We start from the raw sequence: 21,981 nt of genomic DNA on the forward strand, positions 1-21,981 counted from the left end.
TACAGATCTCTACCCATTTATACTCCAGAGAAAGTGGAAGAATACAGAAACCGAAACTTCTATGAACTCAGTCCTCACATGTAAGTACAGGGAAGAAAGTTTTAGTTTCCATTCTGTCCTGAAACAGGTGGTACCAGCTGTCTCTCTCATTAAAAGGTCTGTGTTGATTAAAGCAAACAAAACAGAAATCACACCACCGCTCCCCCGAAATGAATTTTTATTAGTTCATCCTTTATTTTAAAGAGAAGTCAAGATGAGTTACTCTTCTGTTTCATGTATTTAGATCCTGGTCATTTCAGAACATTTCCTGTCAATTGTTAGCAGTAGTCTTTATTACTGTATTGTAAAGTAAGTAGTCTGTTTTTGAGGAAATCTGTTTCTTTCAAAGTCCAGATTGCCTTGTGAAAGCCTCTAGGTGTTAAAAAATGTTTGAGTCATATAGTGTTACTTTTGATATCTGAAACTCTTGATTTCTCTTTGCACAATGCAAAAAATGAAAAAACCCTCCTGATGAGTGAGAAACGTACTGGATATGTCTGAACGGTAACTGTAGGAAAATAAATGCTTGGTCTCCTCTCCTCTGTGCTGGGTGGAAATGAGCCCATTCTAAGAGGGCAGCCAGAGTGCCATAAATATATAATGCAAATTTTAAGGCTAAAATATATAGCATATATAAAGATGTATAATATTGCAAAATATGATTTGCATATGATATAAATTCCAAGTCTAAATTTAGGAATAGAAGGCTGGGAAGTAGGTATAGTCTCTCATTCGGACTTCCATTCACCTTCTGTAATTCTTCTACAGGGGTGCATATTGCAAAGAAGTCAAAGGCCTTGCCTTGTGGTTATAGAGAACTTACACCACCCGTATTATTTGTGCCTGGTCAGAATTATTGAGAGTAACGGAACATGGTTAAGCCTTGTCCATAATAGGACGAGACTTTGATCACAAGTGTGGGTGGTATGACTGCAAATGAGGTACCTTGTCTTCAAGGCCTGTATGTTGCAGTAATCATTTTATCTTGTTAGACATTGTAGTGGTGAGATTAAAGCCAGCTGTTCCTCTCCTCTTCATCTGTAACTTTTCCAGATACATTGGCTGAAATGCAGACAGCCAATTAATCAGATTGAATAAGCTTCTGGTAGTTCTTGGCCCTCTTGGACCTGAAGTCTGGCTATGTTCAAGTTTTCTTTCTCCACAGTTTTGTTTAGCAAGCACAATTGCTTGCTAAATTAACACAGTTGCTTGCTAAAAGAACTTTCTGCTCTGCTAACTTTGTTCAGCTACATAAAATTTGCTGTCATATGATGGAGGATTTTAAAAATAAAATCTGGGAGTTACAGTTTGTCTGACATTCTGAAAGACAGTACTATGTACTTGGTTACATGTTGAATCAAGTACGCAGTAATATATTGATCTCCACATTTTTCCATCTCTCTTGAGAGATGGTTTTCTAGAATAGAAGTGGTCAACAGTCATTCTTGTATGTATTATGAGAGTCTTAACTTGGTAGAAAAATGTTTCATAAACATCGTTCATCACTAATGACAATAATTGTACGGTCAGACTGCCATCTCAGAGCAAGAACTTCTGGAGTCCAAACACTAGAAATCCACTTTAAGAGCAGTAGTTTGAAGTGAGAAAATGTTGAATTTTAACTTAGGCCAGGAGATCTCGACTGTGTGATAGTAATGGATTTTCCTTGCAAGTTTGGATAGAGTGCCAAGTCATGAAAAGTGTAAGACTAATTTGTCTTGGACAGATATGATCTCTCCACAAATTTTCTTTATTTGGCATTGCTTCTGTATGAAAATTTTGTTTTCTGACACGTGCTAAATAGGCAACATATCTCTAAAATACAGGATTACGAAACAATCTTTGTTATGGTTTCTTTTACAGATACAGTGTTTTCTTTTCAAACTGTAGGAATATAAAATGGTCTTACTTTATGGTGACCTTGCTTTCCTGCCTACCTCTCTGTAGATGCTTATGAGAACTGCAGAATCAAGGAGTCACTTTTGTCTCTGCTAAAATTGGTAAACTTCTCACCGTCTTTAAAACATACTTTTAAAATATTGTAGTTGTATAAAATAAGTGCTATGTAGGCTGCTTTACGCCATCTCTGACAAGCCTAAAAAACTTTTCATCCCCTTTAATATACAGTGCCTTTTGCTGTAGCCTAAGAATTCATGCCAGTCCAGTTGTTCACTTTGTGAACATAGAGCTGGTACTTGAATGCTGGTTAATAGACCACGAGGTGAGCTTACAGGGTGACCATATGGTCCTGCTGCAGCCAAGCCTAGGCTGATCACCAACAGGGTGCTTGCCCTACCATACTGGTCAGTACGGGCCAAGAACTGGGTTTGAGACAGAGCCGGCATCATCCCAGCCTTGGAGCTTGCAGCTAATTCTAGGGTTGACTGATCTTGGGAGTAGCAGACCACTGTTAAAAGCAGGGTTCAGACGTATCTGGGGAGGTTGCTACACTTCCACAGAGACCTTGCAATCTTCAAGGTGATTATTTTTTAGCTGCACAGGAACTTTTAATGAAGAGATGCTGTGAGACAAATTGCAATTTGTGGTATTTCTTCTGACGTGGGGGTGAAAAACCCCACAGTGATTTGTGGAGATGTACATACTTATTTTTCTTTGATGTGTAAATCTCCGTTGAGCCATGGCCTCTTCAGAAGACTTGATTGTGGGTAAGCCCACTGTACTATTTAACTGTGCTTTGGGAAAAGACTTTTGGTCCTTATTGTGTAATCCTGAGCAAAGCAAAACTCTTGACAGTTTATAAGGAAACTAATGCATATGACCTGGAAAGTGTGTCTAGACATAAAGTTATATATAGTGTGTTTCTTATTTCAGCATCTCCTTTGTACAAATAATCAATATAATTTTTTTACTAGTGCTAGCTAGAAAAATGCAAATGATTTATTGCAAAAAATTTCTAGCAGTGGTTTGGTTTGAGATTCCTATAGAAACCAGGTCTGTATGGCACCAAAACTCTTCCATCAGAAATAAATGTGCTGTCACCTGTTGGCATGATAGCTCGTATTCTCCAAGGTCTGTCATTTTGGAGAGAACATTCAGGTTTGGGAATCCCAGGTTTTAAGCATCAGCATCTCTGGAGCAGACTGCTATGGGACATTCCCAGAGCTCCAGCTTTGTGTGGGAGCTCCTGGAAAACAAGGAATCTAAATCATGTTTTGGTTATTTTCCAGTAGTTTCGTATGACCGTCTGTCTGTGCTCGAGGTACGTGCAAGTGTTTTGACGTGATGGATTGGTATAGGGAGGATGTGCTTGAGAATGCCAGCTGTCCCAATAAAATAGCAGGCTTGGTGAGCAAATGAAAAGGGAAGGAAAATGAGAGAGAAGTATATAATGTCATGAAGGAAATCCATACCTAGAGATTTTTTCTCCATATATGGTCATTGAAGGAAACATATATTCATAGGAGTGAAAAATCTGTTGATGTGTTTTCTTAGCCCTAACCTGAAAGAGGAAGGGAGTGAGCACCTAGTCATCTGCTCTGTGTTTCCTCAAGAGTGTCTGTGAGAGTGACTGATGCTTTCAGGGACGCTAGTTAATATTTAATTGCAGGATTTGGGCAGGGTTTTGTTTTTTTTTAAGTGATCTTTGGAAGTGGGAGTAAGGCCACGGACACATTTTGAATGGGCAGCCAAACTGAATTTCTGGGAGAAAGTTTCTGGTCAGATGATTTTGGATAGTGTTATACCCGATAAAATGTGATCTAAGAGATTTTATTTTAATAGTTCATTCCTCTCTAAATACACCACTGCTGTTGTGGCACCATGTAATAAAGTGTTACTTTTCTAGGTCTCCTGGAATGGTTGTTTTCGTAGTCTCTGGCTATTTGCATAGCTGTAATAGGAAGTTTACCAAGCTTTTTAATTGTTTTTTTTTTCTAATGTTTTCTTAATCTTGCTGGTTTTGTCTTTATCTGCAAGGCAGGATCAAACTTGTCTCTGACTTGACAGGGCAGAGTATGACATTTCAGTGTTCAAACAGTTTGCTTCTTGTTTTGTGCAGTCCTTAGACTTCTGTTGTGCTCTTTCTGTCGGTGTAATTACTCTATCAGTTGATGTAATTGCTGTTTTGCTTACCTTGTGGGTAAGCTAGACATGAGAGAGAACCAAGCTGTCTGTCTTGCTAATTTACAGTGACTTCCACCAGTGACAAAGGCAGCTGCTGGCATCTTTGAAGTGAAGGCAATAGGAAATAAATGGCTTATCGTACCATTTATTTGTAACCGTCCTGCAGTATCGCTTTCCTACCAGTAACAGATTTGCTTTAAGGGACTGCAGAGTAGGTGCTTTCTTGCATTTCTTATCTTAACATTGGCTCCTGGCTACTAGCAGCTCTCCGTCTCTGGGAGGCAGGGTGGCATGGGGCTTTTTGCTCCCCTTCGTGTTCTGAAACGCCTTACCTGCTCACTTTAGAAGAATCATGGATTATTTAAGTTGAGGGGCAAATAGAAAGTGGCAACTGTACTGCTAGGGGCAAGCTACAAGCAAATAAGAGTTCAGAGTCAACGTGCATTTTTTTTAGCTATGCACTGGAGTATTTATGGTGAATAACTGGGACAGCAGGAAAATATCTGGAGAAGGCTTTTATCAGACATCTATTGCATTCCACTTAGGCAATTTTGCTGTGTAGTTTATTTACTTGTTATTAGTTCTTTTAAGTCAAGTATTTCTGAAGAGACAATAGTTTTGCATTAAAAGCTTTCAAATTCAGAGAGACTTAAACTTTAGCAGGGAACTCCTGAAAACCAGTTTGCCTTTATATAGGATACAAGCAGAAAGATATCAACCTGATGCCTATTAAAATGCAAGAATGAGAAACTTATTAATGTTCCCCATTTCAATGATAAACTTATTAATAATTATTGGAACAAATCATTATTGTTGAACCTCATGAAGTTCAACGAGGCCAAGTGCAAGGTCCTGCACATGGGTCGGGGCAATCCCAAGCACAGATACAGGCTGGGTGGAGAATGGATAGAGAGCAGCCCTGAAGAGAAGGACTTGGGGGTGTTGGTTGATGAGAAACTCAACATGACCCGGCAATGTGCGCTTGCCCAGAAAGCCAACTGTATCCTGGGCTGCATCGAAAGAAGGGTGACCAGCAGGTCAAGGGAGGTGATTCTGCCCCTCTACTCTGCTCTTGTGAGGCCCCACCTGGAGTACTGCATTCAGGTCTGGGGCCCCTGACATAAGAAGGACATGGACCTGTTGGAGCGAGCCCAGAGAAGGGCCACGAAGATGATCAGAAGGCTGGAACACTTCTCCTATGAGGACAGGCTGAGAGAGTTGGCGTTATTCAGCCTGGAGAAGAGAAGGCTCTGGTGAGACCTTACAGCAGCCTTCCAGTACCTGAAGGGGGCCTACAAGAAAGCTGGGGAGGGACTTCTACAAGGGAGCATAGTGACAGGACAAGGGATAATGGCTACAAACTGAAAGAGGGTAGATTTACATTAGATATTAGGAAGAAGTTCTTTACTGTGAGGGTGATGAGGCACTGGAACAGGCTGCCCAGAGAAGTTGTGGATGCCCCCTCCCTGGAAGTGTTCAAGGCCAGGTTGGATGGGGCTTTGAGCAACCTGGTCTAGTGGAAGGTGTCCCGGCCCATGGCAGGTGGGTTGGAACGAGATGATCTTTAAGGTCTCTTCCAACCCAAACCATTCTGTGATTCTATGATTATCCTGTGGATATCTGCAATGACTCTGACAATAGGTACCACTTGCTGCTTCCTTTTCAAATTTTGAGCCAATGCAAGCAGTGAATATAGGAGTTATATTTTTGCTTCTGGCTTTTTTTGCTGGTACTCCAGGATTGCATGTCTTTGGAAACACCAAGGTTACAGTAACTCTTTTTCGTCCTTGATTTAAAGCAAAGATTTTTGTCTGAAGGCATGATAAAGTCTCAGCTGTGAAGGATAGTTTTTGCCTATGTGTAAAACTAAGCTTTTCCCCACAGGTAGCAGAGTTTTAAGATACACAGTGTAGCTATCTGTATTTGTTGAAGAAGGGGATGGTGGGGTGAGAGCCTGTCGCATAGTTTAGTGTCCTTCATTGCCCCCAGTGTGTTTATTTTAACATTTCCTTTTCAGTTTATCCTTTCCTCATCTTCATTTGCTTTCCTTGGGGGCTGGGGGCAGGGCGCTGAGTGTTTGTTTTTTTTTTTTTTTTTTTTTTTTTAAATATGCCCCACCCATGGTTTTGTACACCTTGCAGTATCCCATTTTTTACAGACCTTTTGTTCTTATTCCTAATAACTCCTGACTTCTCCAGAGACTCAGTCTTTGGACTTGTTCCTGTGGCTCAGCAGAGCACCTCTTTCAAAAGAGATTTATAGTCAAGGGAAGATGATCGCTTCAGAGGTTAGTTGGCAAAATTAGCTGCTGGGCTGGGAGGGAACATCTATGGCTGACACAAATCATAAATAGCAATTAGGGAGGACTGCCAGTACCTAATTGTTAAACCCATGCTAGAGATGAGTTGAAAGAAGGGGCGCGGGGAACCTACAGAGAATGTTGAAGTCTTATTTTGGAAGGGGTCAGGCTTATTACTCTCTCAACCTCTGTAGTGAGGCAGTATTAGATATGGTATATCCATGAAGGTAAATCCCTCAAACATGTAGATGAAAAGGGGATGAAGCATCACACTTGCTTCAAGGGTCAGAAGGGCTTCATGCCTGAGAAGAGCCTCTTCGATTGCAGGCTGCTGGCACACCACCCATGGGATGCGCGGTTTCCTAAATTTTACACTTGGTAGGAGACCTCAGAAGTCCTTCTGAGAAAACAGAGTTCTGAGGAAGGCAGCTGTGATGTGGCCATATTGAAGTGGCCGTCTGATTCTCAAAAGCGTTTTGGAAGTGATTTGTGAGCTTGAAGGCTTGGGGTATAAAGCAAGGTTTCTCTCGCATGCAACAATAAATTTAGCTTTTTCCTGAAATTTGAGCAGGGCTATTTTAGTTGGTTTGGATAGCACATAATGCAGCCATCTCACCCCAGTGCTTCGGAGGTGAATATAGTCTTACTGACAAGAACAGTAGTTGCTTGTTTGCTGCCGGTTTTAGATTGCATGAAATTTTGTAATAATGCGTAATAATACAGGAACTGATTTATAGCAGGACATACGGTTGTAAGTAGGCTCAAAAAATGCACCCAACACCCAAGAAGTATAAACAGCCTGGAAAAGCAGTGTATAGATGAATGTTGTGCTTCATTTTAGTTTTTAAAATGGTCTGGAGTGACATTTAGACTGGATTCGAAAGTTCACTGGAATGAGCCTTTCCGTCGGTCCTCTAAGTAGCACTGCCTAAATTAAGAAATGAAAAGGCCCTTTAAATTCTTTGTGTATGGCACTGGTGCTGTCATTCTTCTGTAAGTGTCTGGGACATGGGATTTCCAACATGAAAACGTCCGATGCTGCGTGTAGCTGCAGAGCTGTAGCACAGGTGGAGTGGAGCTGCCTGCACACAGGCTTGCTCAGGGATCAGGCGGTCTGGCGGTGTGGAGTCCAGGTGGGTTTTTGTGCTGTTGTGGCATTTAAGCACTTGCTAGGCTAGGAAGGAGTATATATAGACTACAGGGGATATAAAAATCATCAAGGTAAAACTGTCTCCCAAAATACCCCAGGAGGCAGGACCCACTTGGTTCTGGTAGAGCCTGCTCATCCATCAGTTTCTCATTTGGAGAGCCATGTGTGGTCCTAGCCGATGAAAAAAAACCCCAAACATTCACGTGTCCAGTGGACTTTTTGAAGCAGCTTGCAAAAAATGCAGGAATTGGGTACCTTTAAAACAGAGTGAGTTTGTAAGGGAAACACTGAACTTGAGATCTGTTCCAGATGCTTCTATAACTCTATAATTGTTGTCATGGTGTATGAAGGAAAATAATCTTGGGGCATCCTTCATGAATTAACTGCTGGCTTAGAGCCTCAACAAAATAACTTTGTTTTCAGAACTGTTTTCAAATATTTACTCATACCTCTGTACACAGCATACTTTCACGTTTGACTTCAGTTATGTTGGGGATTGAGAGTCAAATGTTTTCACTTATCTGGGAGGATCTCTCTCTCTCTCTTCTTTTTTTTGCATGTGAGTGTATTTGTTATAGTCTGTGTTTATTTTTAAGCATAAAAAAGTTTGGGGTTTGGCTAGATTGTTAGAGCAAAGATAATTAAAAAAAAAAAAAGGGAAGAAAAAAAAAAAAAAAGAGCCTTAGTATGTGTTGGATAGCTGGAGATGTGTGTTAATGCTCCAGTAGTCTAAACTAATGGTAACTTTTTTGCCAGATCCCATTTGTCTCATTTAACTGTAACGTTCTGGCTAGCATTCACGTTATGCCATTGATATTTTTAGGACATATAATGCTGAGGGTTTTTTTTAATTAATTCACATTGTCACATAAAGTAGAATCCCTCTAATTGACAAAAATGCTTGGGAATCCATTCAATATGTCTGACTGAATTTTGTGAATGAAGTGTGTACTTAATTAAATAAAGGAAAGGACCTGCAGTAATTTTTCAGTTTTGTAATGCAGTTCTTCAAATTTGTCAATACATTACTGCTCTTTGTGTCTTCTCAACATTTCAAAGAGTTCTTCCAGCTCTTCATTTGTACGTCTAGGCTAGAAATAAGACTAGCCTTTTTTGTGCTGCTTAGCAAAATGAGGTGGTTCTGATTAGAAAATTGACTGATGTTATGAGAGGACTTGGAAATAAAAGCATTTTTAAACACTTCATGTGGCTTTAAATATAACTTGACTTTTAAAAAAGGATCTGATAGCTTCATTTTTCTTTTCGTTAGAATATTGGGACTTTTTGCACACTGGAAAGTACTTAAAAGAAGGCTCTGCTATGTTAGGCTTCTTAAATGCAGACTGAAAAGTGGGGGCAGGTACGGGCCCTGTCAGAAATGACAGCGATCCCCTTTTATGCAGTGTATGTACATGGACCAGAATTTTCATTATGCCTTTCCTGAATGGGCAGCATGGTTCTCTCTTAAGAACTGGGATGTCAAATTGCAATTAAGAACAGCTGCCATCCTTTCATTGGAAGTGTCTCATTGTGTTTAATGGTCATCTTTTTTTTTTTCTTATTTTAGCAATTTATAACACACCAGGAAATGCCCATCTGCTGTGCTAGAAGCCTCTGTCATGATTTTAGATACAGCGTAAACAAAGCTAATGTTTAAAGCCTTAAAGAAACTTCAGTGAAATTCCAGCTCTTGTACCACCTTTAGAGGCAGAATGTTTTCCATTCAATTTCTTTTTATTGGCAACTTAATGCAAAGGGCTCTGATGTCTTCAGCTCTGGGTACATCATGGTTAATGTAGTTTGGGTTATTAAAGATAAACTTTTTCATGTTATGAATCAGGAGTCTTAATATTTACTGTCTAGCACACTGAATAATCTTTTACTTATGTTTTGAATAGATAAGAGAGCTGGGACTGGGGTTTACAAACAAAGGTCTGAACTACAAAGACAGTTTAATTGTGGTCATTTCAGTAAATTAGTTCAAATCTGCATTTTTCTTGTATACACAGTTCCCTTTTATATACTACAGAAATGATTTTTAGTTGCTAAACCTTGCGGAGTTCAAACTGCAACTGATCATAATTACGCCAAGATGATTCTTAGTGAGGATGTATCCACAGGACCAAAAAAGACGTGCAGTTGACATCCTCCTTGAGTATCAGCAGACCAACCAAGGACGTAGATGAAATACATTGTCCCTGGAAATAGTCCATGTGGGTTGAACTGAAGCCTAGTGTTTGAGCAATCTGAAGAAGGCTTTTCATTTCTCGCTTTGACCATTCGTGGAAAGAAAGTTTTGGATATGTATCCACAAATCTGATGCACAAACTTGAGCAAATGCTGTTTTATAGACTGAATAGACAGGTTAGCTTGATGTCGTACCTGAGTTAAGCTCTCAGAAGCTGAGATAAGCTTTAGTGCCTACTTTGTCCAAGGGTTCATGAGAGGTACTTATTTGGAAAAGAGAGCTGGGAGGCAAAAAATAAGTTGTATAAGGCTTCTTGGCTTCTTAACTTCTTAACAAACTACTTGGTTAACAAACTACTTGGTTTGTTAAGAGGACGTAAGAGTTACTTGCAAAATTTAAAAATTCAGTAACTCCTCCAGTAAAGTAGCAACATATCTATGTAATTACATAGTGTTGACGTTGCCCATCAGATGTTTTCCAGATAACTGAATTACTTCTATTTGCAGTTTTGTCACTGTTGTCTCTGATAAACTTGCAGGCAGCTGCATGCTAGCTTTTGTGTTACAGAGCCTAGATTTCAAATCTGATGATTAGCAACTTACTTTAGCTTACAAATAGCTATCAGGATGTGATAATACTCCTCGTTCCCCAGTATTGCAATATGAATTTGGTGGAGCACTCAGCATTTTTTCTGATGGCAAACTGTTGCCTTCCATTGCAGTCTATTGCACTAACGCATGGCTGACATTTCTTTACCTATCTCACCAGGCAGAGCCATGAAGTCACTCCAAGATGCATCTTTTTGTGAGATGCTGTAGCTCTTGGGTACATGCAGCATAGAATCATAGAATTGTTTAGGTTGGAAAAGACCTTTAAGATCATGGAGTCCAACTGTTAAGCTAACACTGCCAAGTCCACCGCTAAACCATGTCCCTAAGTGGCACATCTACACGTCTTTTAAATACCTCCGGGGATGGGAACGCAATCACTTCCCTGGGCAACCTGTTCCAGTGCTTGACAATGCTTTTGGTGAAGAACTTTTTCATAATATCCAATCTAAACCTTCCGGAGTGCAACTTGAGGCCATTTCCTCTTGTCCTATTGCTTGTTACTTGGCAGAAGAGACTGCTACACCTTGCTACAGCCTTCTTTCGGGAGTTTAGTTGTGCTACAGTATGCTATTGTCCTGTGAGATGAGACCTTTGAAAGCATGTCCCTTTCTATGAAGTATGTGAAACTGGGCACCTCACTTCACTGTTCCGTCTTCCCCTGAGTACTGGAACATGTTTAAGTACTTCAGAATAAAAGAATAAATTTATTTTTCATTCTCCAGTTAGCAGAGCGGAGCAAGCTTGTCTGAGAGTATTGCTACTTTTGCAATAAAATTATTTGCAGCGAGAGAAGTCCCTGCGTGAGCACGTGGTAGCGATGCAGACTGACTGTGGAAGCCAAAACTTGACTTGCTGTATCTCTGCTCTCACTGCATCAAGAGGAAATGACTTATTTCTACCTTATGACTTCAGGGTGATGCTTCTCAGGGCTGCAAATAAAAGCAGGGGTTTATTTTTGCTAAGCAGAAGTACATTTTTTTTTGAGGCAGCAACATGGAACACTGCCTGTTTGCTAAACATTTTTCCATGTAAAATCATAAGAGCAGCACGCCCCTCTCTGCCTCAGGAAAACCCCGCAACTAGTACAGCCCTATTGTGGTTTCATTTGCTAGATCAAGAAGTTGCTGGTATTTTTACGTGGAGCATCTGTGCTCTGCCACTGATTTGGACAAGCTCAAACGATAAGGCTCCTATTTAAAAAAATAAATTAAAAAGAAAAGGAAAAAAGTGACTAATAGTATATTCCCATCTGTACAGGAAAAGGGAAGCTATAATGATCATTGCTTCTCTAACAGGATTATAGAGTCTTATCTTCTAAGTATTTCACTTAACTGTACTCTGGGCCTGTTTTTTTCTGAAATAGCTATGGGTAATTGTGAGGACCTGTGTTTAGCCACGATCAGTGTTTTAAAAATGAGGAATAATTGTTTCTCAGTGTTTTATTTTGATGGAATATGTATTATGCTTAGCCACCTAAGTCAAGACGAATTACAGTTTTATTGGAGGAGTTTACTTTTAGCGTGCTAATCGCACGGTGCAGCAGCCTACTCAAAGCATGTCTTGTTCTGCAGAAAAAGATTTCTTTTATGTAAAATTTGGTTGAAGCTGACATGAACTGAACATGCGTGTTTAACCAGTAAACTTCGCTAATTTTCAGACACATGCTGTATTAGGTACAGAAACTAATTCAGTTTTCTGTAAAATATTGAGAGTCTGGGTATTGCAGGGCAGAAAGGGAATGACTGTTTTCCCCTTTTTCCTCCGTGTCCCACCAGCCCTTCATTGCCAAATATATGCAAGAGTTCAGAGGTGCAATTCAAATCTGCTAGTATGTAGATGAGATAGTAAACTGGGATTTTAAAAAGTTCTGTGTCCTCTAGTTAAACTCCGACAGAAGCCAAGCACAGAAAATCAGTTTGCACCTCTCTCTCCTCACCGTCCCATTCAGCTCTCTGACCCCTTGATACTCCATTTGAACTGGGGAACGCGCTTGTTAATGGAATAAGTCCTAAGTTTTACAAACCCAGCCTCAGGGGCTGCAAAGCTTCAGAAGGCCCGTGGAGAAACGCAAGCCTCTTGTCACTGGCATTTCTGATGTGCCATGAAACTGCTTCCCTCACAGGTGACCGCATGCTTTTTTTAGTGCAGTCAGGCTGGCAGTTCAAGGAAAAGTCTGGAGCTTCTTACGGAAAATACGGCTACCAAAAATGTTCAGCATATACTTTTGCAGTAAACCCACTGAGTGTAAGGAGTTGGCTGTTTTAGGCAGTCATTAAATCAAACACGCAAGTGCTGATTTATCTTATGAAATAAACTACAGCTAATTAAATAAGTTTTTTAATAAAACAATAGCAAACACTTCCTGTACTTCCCTTTAAGGATATCATGGCCCAAGAAAATTGTTATTTTTTGTAAACAGGAATGCTTTTTCCCCCAAGAAACATAAAATCCTTGCGGTGTACCTTACAGCGAACTGACTTGGCTGTAGGTCTGTAGGAGGCCAAGCTGTGTCCTCCTGTGTGATCGTGTAGGAGCTGGTTGGCTGCCTTGGGTAATGCAGCACGGTATATGGGGTGAGAGATTGTTTGGGTTACAAACTCATCTGATTAGTGCTGTGCCTTGGAAATGGGAGTTACTTGTTCATGCTAGACTCAGGGGCTGAGTATTAGTATGGGTGAGGAGTTGATGGTTATGTGGCATCCAGCTGGCTGATGTAATTTCAAGGAATGGGACTAGTCAAGGGGGAAGCCAAGCCAAGCTGCTCTTCTGAAAAGCTCATGACCTAGAGATCCCCCTGCACACACCTTGGTTTATGCATGTATTCACTTCAGCTGACAAAGGAACCTGCTCCAAATAAGTTCACTATTTTAATTTGCTTCTTTAGGTAAGCCAATTCACAAGTTATACCTGTTGTTTGTCTGCAGCTGCAGGTGTTTATGGTGTGTACAGCTGGCACCGGTACACGTTAGTTCAATTTGGTATGCCCTAGTGGGCTTTCCATGGTTAACCTGTCACCACGACAGGAGACGGACCTGTTGGCTTGGTTATCTGCAGCACCAAAGCTCTGCCTGCTGTTCCACTCTGCCATCGTATTACATTACTTTGGAGGACCCAACCTTGGAGTCATGCCCAGGTCACTCTCCTGACAGTCTACTGGGTGTAGCTGCTGACTGTGATGTGGACACACTTACTAGGGTTGATAGTGTTCGCTAAAATTTAGAGGGAGAATTTATGTTGTAGTCCGGATTAGAAAGTGGTACGGTCATCCTCAGCTTCAGAGATCCTGTTTTCCACTGGTTGAAGGAAAATAATGCAACAGCTGGGTCATAGGCTCCTGGTAAAAGACGTTTCTTGTTTTCCATCGTACTAATGTGCAGCTCTAAAGAGATGCTTTAGATATTGTTGAAACAGGCAGAAAATCATAGGCTGCATTTTTGGCTTTTGTGTACAGTGCTGGGAAGGACCACTGTTGGTTTTCAAAAAATTGCATTTTTTTTGGACTGTGAGTCAGTAAAAAGGAAGCGATCAAAACTGATAAAGCCTCCTGCTTGCTTGGAGGAGAAATGGGTGCCATCCCGCAAGAGGTAAAAGGATGAGGGACGGACTGGGCTGTGGTGAGCTGAGAGGTTGTGCAGGCACAGTATTTGGGGAAAAAGCATTGGCTGGACGTCTCTGTAGGGAGGTTTTGAGGCAAAGTGCATTGGACGCGTCTGAAATCTGCTTCATCCTGAGAAAGACAAGATTTTCAGAAAGAACATTTTCTTCTTTTTGTCCAGACCTCAGAATATTGGCCTGGATCAACTCTTCTGCTAAACCTGTGGTGTGTATATGAGCATCAGAGGGTATATTATATTCCCAGTCTACTGGAACAGAAAATAAATCTCTCTGGCTTAATATTAGGCTGTGTTTTAAAGTATTCTACTCTTGAAATTCAAGAGTGGCTTTGTCTGTCCTCTTTGCCCTCCCTTCCCTTCTCTCCTTTTCCTTCCATAAATTAGGGCTGCTGCTTACAAATCAAACGGGCTGATTTACACAGCTTTGGGCTTTATTCTGCATCTAATAACGTCACAGTTGCTGATGGGAATAACAAAGTGGGGAAGCGTACGCAGGAGGTACCCTTCTGCTGTGTATATTAGCCACACAGTATTGTTGATAAAACAGGTTTCTGTGCTCAGGAGGAAAACAAAATCAGAGAATATGAATAGGAGAAAAGGCTTTCCATCTGTCTTAGCACACCTCTTTATCCTGGTGTTTAAACTTGTTTTATTTTTTTCCTGATTGGCGTTTTTCAAAGAGCAGCTGCTTGCCTGTGAAGGTCTATCCTAGCCGATGCTCCATCAATTTAGCTGTTTCTTTATTCACTCCAATGGCAGGCTAATCAACCTTTTCTTTTCAAGTGTGTCAAAGTGCTGAACATGAGACAGTTTGTAATTATGGAAAATGGGAGTACACTTTTTATCCTTAGGGCGATTAGATTAAATGATTCTGCACTATGAGCTAATGCTATAAATAATCTCTTACGGTTGTTTTTCCTGAACGGTGAATTTTCCACGGAGCTTCAGTGGGCGGGAGGAACATACATAGCAAATAGTGATGATTTACAACGTAAAGCCTTAGAGCACCATATAAAATGTGCTTCCACCGTTCCTAGCTCAGGTTGTTAGGTATTTTTATACCCAAACAAATTGTGATTCTGATGTTTTCCCACTGCATGTTGTGAGAGGAGGCAATATTTTTTTTTGCTGTTATCCTGTTACTGAGTACTACTATGCATTCACAAAGAAAAGGAAGGAACTTAAATGATGCTCTTAATTGGACATGAAAGCACTAATATAAATTACATTTTATGTAAAATTTACTTTAAAAATATATGTACAATTTACATTTTACTGCTGTTTTTTTTTAGTCTAGCATGGTATATAGTCTTTGATAAGCACTGACTTCTGGTATCCTGCCAGTGTGTTTAGACACAGTTGAGCAGAAGTGAAGTGGTACCAGGGCTCTGCTTCATGAGGAATTGGAACAGTCAAGAAGAGAGGATTTCTTAATTTCCTTTGGAAGTAACACATGAGTTGGCGGTTGCAAGCCAAGATCAAGCAATAGATGTTTTAAAATGGGGACCGAGACTCTCGGAATCAAAGCAACAGAAGATGGGATGAAGGGAATTGACTCTACTAGTGCATGAGAAAAGGAATCGGAGGGAATTTAAGATAGTGTTAACTAATTACTGTTAATTGAGAATGCTAAGGGAAATGAGAGGAGGAAGGAAGTACTGATAGCTGGCAAGTACTGATCCTTGAGATTTTGGCTTAAAGGAAAAAGATGGTAGAAGAGCTGCTCCCGTGAGCTGAATTTATGACCATAAGAGCAAGGTTTTTACCCCTGGTGTAATTGTGGATGCAATCTTGTGTGTTCAAATGAGGCGCTGGCAGCTGATGCTCGTTTTGGGGTGAGTGGGTGGGAACCGTGTGCCTGGCTCTTCCTGACCCTGGCATTTTGTTAGAGCATAGAGATGCCGTTGTGCTGCTGAAAATTGCTGGAGCCCTTTGGAAATCCCCCTTAGAGGCCTGTTTGCTGTTTCCCTGTGTTAGAAGTTTGGGGTTAGAACTTTGTGACAGATCTGGCCATCTGGAGCTATGTGGCTGAAAAAGCCGTGCTATAAAAAAGCAGAGCCTTCTTACTGAGCTAGGTGTGGGTGGCAGTTTGATTTCAAATTGCTTCTATACTTAAGTCTTAGCTAAATGAGAACTCCACTAAATATTTCTGTGTTTGTTGTGGTAGGAAAATGTTGTCTTCTTTCACGAAAAGCTAAAAATCAAAGGAGAGCTTATTATAAGGTATGGTAAATGACACTGCTGACACACTCACCAGCTAATTCAAAACACATGGTTTATAACTGCTTTTTAAACTACAAACTATTCTAAAATTTTACTTAGGCTCTGTAATTGTGAGGTGGCTCAAAGAGTGGTATGTGGTTTAAACCTATAGTTGCAAATGTTGAGTTTACAGAGCGGTGTTTCTTAATGTTGCTAAAAGGAAAAGAATAGAAGGATTCTTTGTGGTCTACAGATCATTAAAATATGTTAAACCAAAATGACCTTAAATGAAATTATTTTATATGTTTGTAACAAATAGGGAATAGCATGAAATTATATTTTCAGCACAAATAGCGTTTGAACCAAAAGACTCAAAGTTGTGGGTTTGTTTTTTTTTTTTGTTTGTTTGTTTTTTTTTTAATTGCAAACATAAAAGGCAATAATAGATAGGAAGGACTGTAAGGTGTAATGGTGTGCCATGAAAGTCAACATGACAAATGAATAGATCTGTCTTTTTCTTTGAGATAGATCTTTGCTCAGGCCCTGACATAAATGTGTCTAATGTTGTTTATGCAATGCCAGAAAGACAAAGAAATCTTAGTTATTTAAATACACTCTTGGTTATGCCTCCTCCAATTGAATTGTTGGAGCAGTGGTTGAAATGTCAGAGGTGAATTTTAGAACACTTCTACTAGGTAACTTTTGATAAGTACATACACAAAACTTCTTTTGAAATGAGTCAACTTATTTTTTCCTTTTGTCTGTAGTAGATAATAATTGATATACACGTGAAGTATTAGGCTTTGCTGGGTGGTGTAGAAGATTGGAGGAAAAGATAATGTATGCCAAGCGTCTCTGACTAGATTGGATAAAACCAGAACTGGATGAAATCCCACTCTTTTTTCCAACTTCAGAGGTCTCATTGCAGTATTAGACTCTCAGTTTCTCTGCTGAGGGAGGAGAAAAAGCATGATTTGGTGTTTTTAACTATGCAGTGCAGGCAGAGTTAATAAATACATCAAGCAGTAAAATATATTTTGACAGGGGCTGTTAGGAAACTAAAATTCAGTGTATTAGAAAAGGTGAATGGTTACTAAGCTGATTAACTCGTAACTCAGTGTGTCAACAGAGAGAATACTTTCTCTGTGCTTGATGCTGACTTTGTTTTCCAGCATGAAACAACTGCCAAGAAAGTTGTTTCAACAGTGAAATACTAGTTGGTGGCTGAGATTGTCTGAAGGACAGCAGGCACAGAATGAGCCATCCAGTCTGCAAGTTTGAAAAACATCTCAGAGTCTTACCATCCTGCTGAAAGCCAGTTTCCTGAACCAAACCCATGGAAGCCACGGCATTATTATTAACGTTCTCTCACATGGCCCATGAATGCTCAGTGCAATTTTATTTCTTTCCTCTTCATCCTACTGCCTTTTTTTTTTTTTCTTTGCAAAAAGGACTGTAATGTGTGCTGGAATAAGCTTTTCTGAGTGCCGTGCATTGTACTCTTCAATTTACAAGTGTATCTGCAGCAGTGTACAACAAATATTATTCATTTCCTAAATATGTCCTGTAAGAGAGTCTGGTAAAGTGTTATCGCTACTGTAGTTTGGATTCTGGACAGTAAAGTGGATGCCAGAAATTGTGTCATGGTCTCTCAGCAGCAGCAGACTATTTTTTTTTTTTTTTTTTTTTGCTAGTTCTCCAGCATGTTGGCCACATCACAAATTGACTTTGTTGTAATGCTAAAAACATTACAGCCTGCTACTTTCTCGTAAACACATTTTCACCTCCAGTTGAACTACTGAGTTCAAATGCTTCAATCACCATAGCAGTATTAAGTTTTGAGAGATCAGTCTTAATTTGGGTTCAATGGTATACGTATCAAAAGGAGTTAATGACCTTTGATCGTGGTTGTTAAGTGGATGGCCCAACCATCTGTGCAGGGAGAAGAATTGTAATTTAGTGCCTTAGACAATGTAAGTTGGCGAGAAAAGCAGCGAGAGAGACAGAGCCCTGGGTTGGTCACGCAGCTACCCAGGCGGGTGTGCTGCAGGAGAGAAGGGGACGGGAGGGACACAAAGAGGGGGGAATCAATGACATGAGCATCATTGGCAGGAACCAGGGAGGGAGGGGAAGGTGCGAATATTTAGTAGTAAAGGAGCTGTAAGGCATTTCATTTTCCTGTTTTCCAGCTTTTTCAGAATACCACTCACTTGGTATGCTGGTCTCTTGCAGGATGGCTGGGCTGGTAACGGGATGCAACCATAAAAACAAACTAGCAAACAAACCCAAAAACCAAATAAGCAAATATGAGATGAGTCTAATACTGATGAGGGATGAGGAAGTATAAATGGTGTTGCACATGCATGTGATGATGAAAGCGGGGACAATATGACATGCTCTCCATAAACTTTTGGGGGGAGAGAAGCCAGAAGGAAGAACTGCCTGAGCTAAGGGACAGTGGTAGCAAAAAAGAAATAAGTATGAACTAATTTGAGTATATATAGGTTTAACATTTGAAGCTTGCAAGCTGTGGCAATAGGAGCCTCTAGAAAAGGCTCTGTGTGGCTCTTACTACTTGCATTGTGTTGTCCGTGCTACCCCTAACTAGTTTTATGACAAAGAGCTTGCTTATCTATAAGGGGCTGTGGTTGCCTGTGAAAGCACTATATGGCTATGTTATTCAAACCAAATACTTGATCTATTTGGAGTTACCAGCTAAATGCAAAGCTCCTGAACTGTCATAGAATAAAGAATCAAGTTTCTAAAAGGTGCATTTAACCTGCAACAGTTATGCATTTTATGTTGACCTGAGAGTTCATTTCTATTTTTCATACATGGTTTGTTTACTGTAAATAATAAACAATATCCACTTTTTAGTACATACAAACACTAAATATTTTACTGGGTGCAGTAATCTAACAAAGCTTTTGGTCTGTTGAATGGATATTTATTTCGTGTAAAAATATGCTATGTTTGGCGCTCAGATTTTTTTCTTTCAGTTATGTAATGCAAGTGTGCCTTTTCATTTGGATTTTGCTTTTATGTCCTTTTTCAGGTACTACTTGCTTAAGTTTTTCCAAGGGGTTCTAATGCTCAGTTTCCAGAGTCCTTTATTCCATGAACTGAAATATGCGGTTGAAACAAAATCAATACTACTCTTTCTTTGTCTCAAAATTACTACTAAAGAAAACTAAATATAAGTAACACATCTGCATTTCTCCAAAATATATGTTGCTGCATGGCAACAGAGCACCTCTGGATCCAAATTGCAGCCCAGTAGTTTCAGGGTCATGATGTTCTGAGCTCCATGGAAAGACATTTTTGGTACAGGAAAGCTGTTGGTTCTTACTGTATTCTTTAATTTCACTACATGACATCACCCTTACTGAGTTAAGAACACACTTATTGGGAAACACTTCTGCATATTTATGCAAAAGTCTAGCAACACCTGAATGCTTAAAATGGTCAATATTTTATAAGGTTCTGAGATTTCTTCATACTTTTCAGAGTAGAAATTGCAGCTTATGGTATTGTTAGTGCTTAGGATTCTCCTGTTTCCTTTTTCTTAAATGTCTTCAGACAGAACACATCCTGTTGATGCATTGACATTTTGTTCAATAAAGAATATGACATTTTGTTCAATGAGGAACGCTACGTAAATTTCCCTGAAATTTTGTGAATTTGTTTTGAACTTGCTATCTTTAGAAAAACTTAAAGATTATGCTTGCTTGTTCCTGGAGAAAGTCAAAATAAGCCACTGAGGAAAAAGTATCCATTTTGCTTCTGTGGGTCTTTATATTCTGAAAAGTGAACGCTTCACCACTTTCAGAACATTAGGACTTGGGTTCTTTTTGTTTGTGCTTTTTGGTTTTTGTTGTTTGTGGGTTTTTTTTTTCCCCTCCCCTGCCTGTAAGTAAAGGACAGATTGTAGTTATTTGTATTATTATATTATTTTATATATTATTTGTATTTGTTTAGTCTAATTCTCAATTGACTCTTTCTTACTTTGCAGCTTTGCTCTGTCAGATGAAGCATACAGATCTTTAAGGGACCAAGACAAAGACCAGTGTATCCTTATTACAGGAGAGAGTGGAGCTGGAAAAACAGGTAACAAGCAGTTTTGATATTATTCAAAAACATTCAGACTTATTTGGAGTCTTGCAAAGTGATGCTAGGGTCTGTAAGAGTTGAGAGGTATCGATATCTTTTTGTGTCTGGCAGTTACAGAAAATGAATGCTGTCACGCCTGTTGCTGTAGGTGTGAACTTACATAGACTAGTGTTTTTTTGACATTGTCACCATGATGCAGCCCTACCGTGTGCTAATAGAGTATCGTCATCAATAGGCAAAGTCATACGAAAGTAATGCTGGTTTGTGATAGAGTATTGCAAGGGCCAGAAGACTTTTAGTCTCTCCCTGTGGGAAACATGAGGACGGAGAAAACTGAATGCTCTTGGTCTTCTAGACTGGAAGACAATCCTTTGACACTTTGCATGTCTCTTAATAAGTATATGCATTTAAACTGGATTATGCCATTTATCCAAGGAAAATAAGTAGTAGTAGCTGATTACTTTGGAATTTCATCAGTCTTTTGCATGCTGTGCTCAGCTGCAATTATAAGATTGGCTTGTGTATCAGAACACTGTTTCCCAGGCAAAGCTGAAATTGCCTTGAAAATGACTGCTAATTTTTAAACTGGAATGGTAGAAATCAAGTGAGGATTACATAACTGCAAAATATTTTAGGTAGACCTTAAAAAAGAAAGAAGTCAGTTATTTTCTGAAATAACAATTTAAAACTGAGGTGACTTGCAAAAGACACAGCAGGTAGGAACGCATACGTCTGTTTCCATGTAATTTAAGAGATTTTTTCCTTTGAATCTGAGAAAATGTGGAGGCTTGTACGCTTATACTAAGTACAACTTAAGGTGGGTAAGAAGAAGTTGCTTTCCAAGCCTTTTGTGAAAATGTAAGGTGTGGCCTTCATCTTTGTTTTTCTTTTTCTGATTAATGGCATCCAATTGAGAGGTCTTGAAATCTTGTAATATAATCCTTTTTTTTAAGTTCAATAACATGAAAACACATGTGTGTTCAGTAAAAGCATATATTAAAATAATCAAGTTCTTATTAATATGATTGTTAGGGATTCTGTCTAGGAGTTCAAACTTTAGAAAGGAGTTCTGTACTGGTATTGTTTAATGTCTTTATTTCCTCAGGAATTGTGAATTATCAAGCACCTTATACAAGTGAGGTCCGCCTTTTACTCATCTATTTATTCATGTGAAAGGTGTACTAGTGGTTGAGTTTCTGAACTTCTGTATTTGTAGAGAATGTTCTGGTAGATTCAGATTTGTGTAGTGATTTTGACTGTTCTGTAATTTTCGTAGCCGTATGGGACATAATATGAATTACTCCTTTATAAAGGTAAGTTCAGAATAACATAGGGTTTGAAATTCAAGCCAATAATTGATTTATAATCTGTGCTATTCTCTCTCTAACATTTGATGTCACTACTGTTGCTGAAATGGGGCTGTTAGCTGAGAAGTTACGTTTCCATTGGGAGGGGGGAAGAAAAAAAAAAAGGAGGAAGTTCCTGGAGTTGAGGAAACAAACTTGTTAGTACAGATCCTATATAACTCTGGTTTAGATTTTTGGTAGCCAGAACATTTGACATGTTTGGACTGGAAGAATTGAAACTGAAATGTCATCAGTTGGGTTTTTTTGTTTACTTCCAATTTTGTTCTTGTTTCACTGCATGTTTATATTGCTAATCGATAGTAACATTGTGCAAGAAAA

At 39.5% G+C, this 21,981-nt stretch overlaps 1 protein-coding gene across 1 annotated transcript in view; it reads left to right on the forward strand.

The window, feature by feature from the left end:
- MYO1B (myosin IB) overlaps positions 1–21,981 on the forward strand; it is a 117,418-nt gene that overhangs the window by 31,130 nt on the left and 64,307 nt on the right. Inside the window, exons 5-6 of the mRNA XM_082311446.1 lie at positions 6–80; positions 20,199–20,293. Of these exons, the coding sequence (XP_082167572.1) occupies positions 6–80; positions 20,199–20,293 (170 nt within the window). The remainder of the gene's footprint in view (positions 1–5; positions 81–20,198; positions 20,294–21,981) is intronic.

Source organism: Platalea leucorodia (assembly GCF_965183815.1).
Source record: "Platalea leucorodia genome assembly, chromosome: 5".
Classification (NCBI taxonomy): Eukaryota; Metazoa; Chordata; class Aves; order Pelecaniformes; family Threskiornithidae; genus Platalea; species Platalea leucorodia.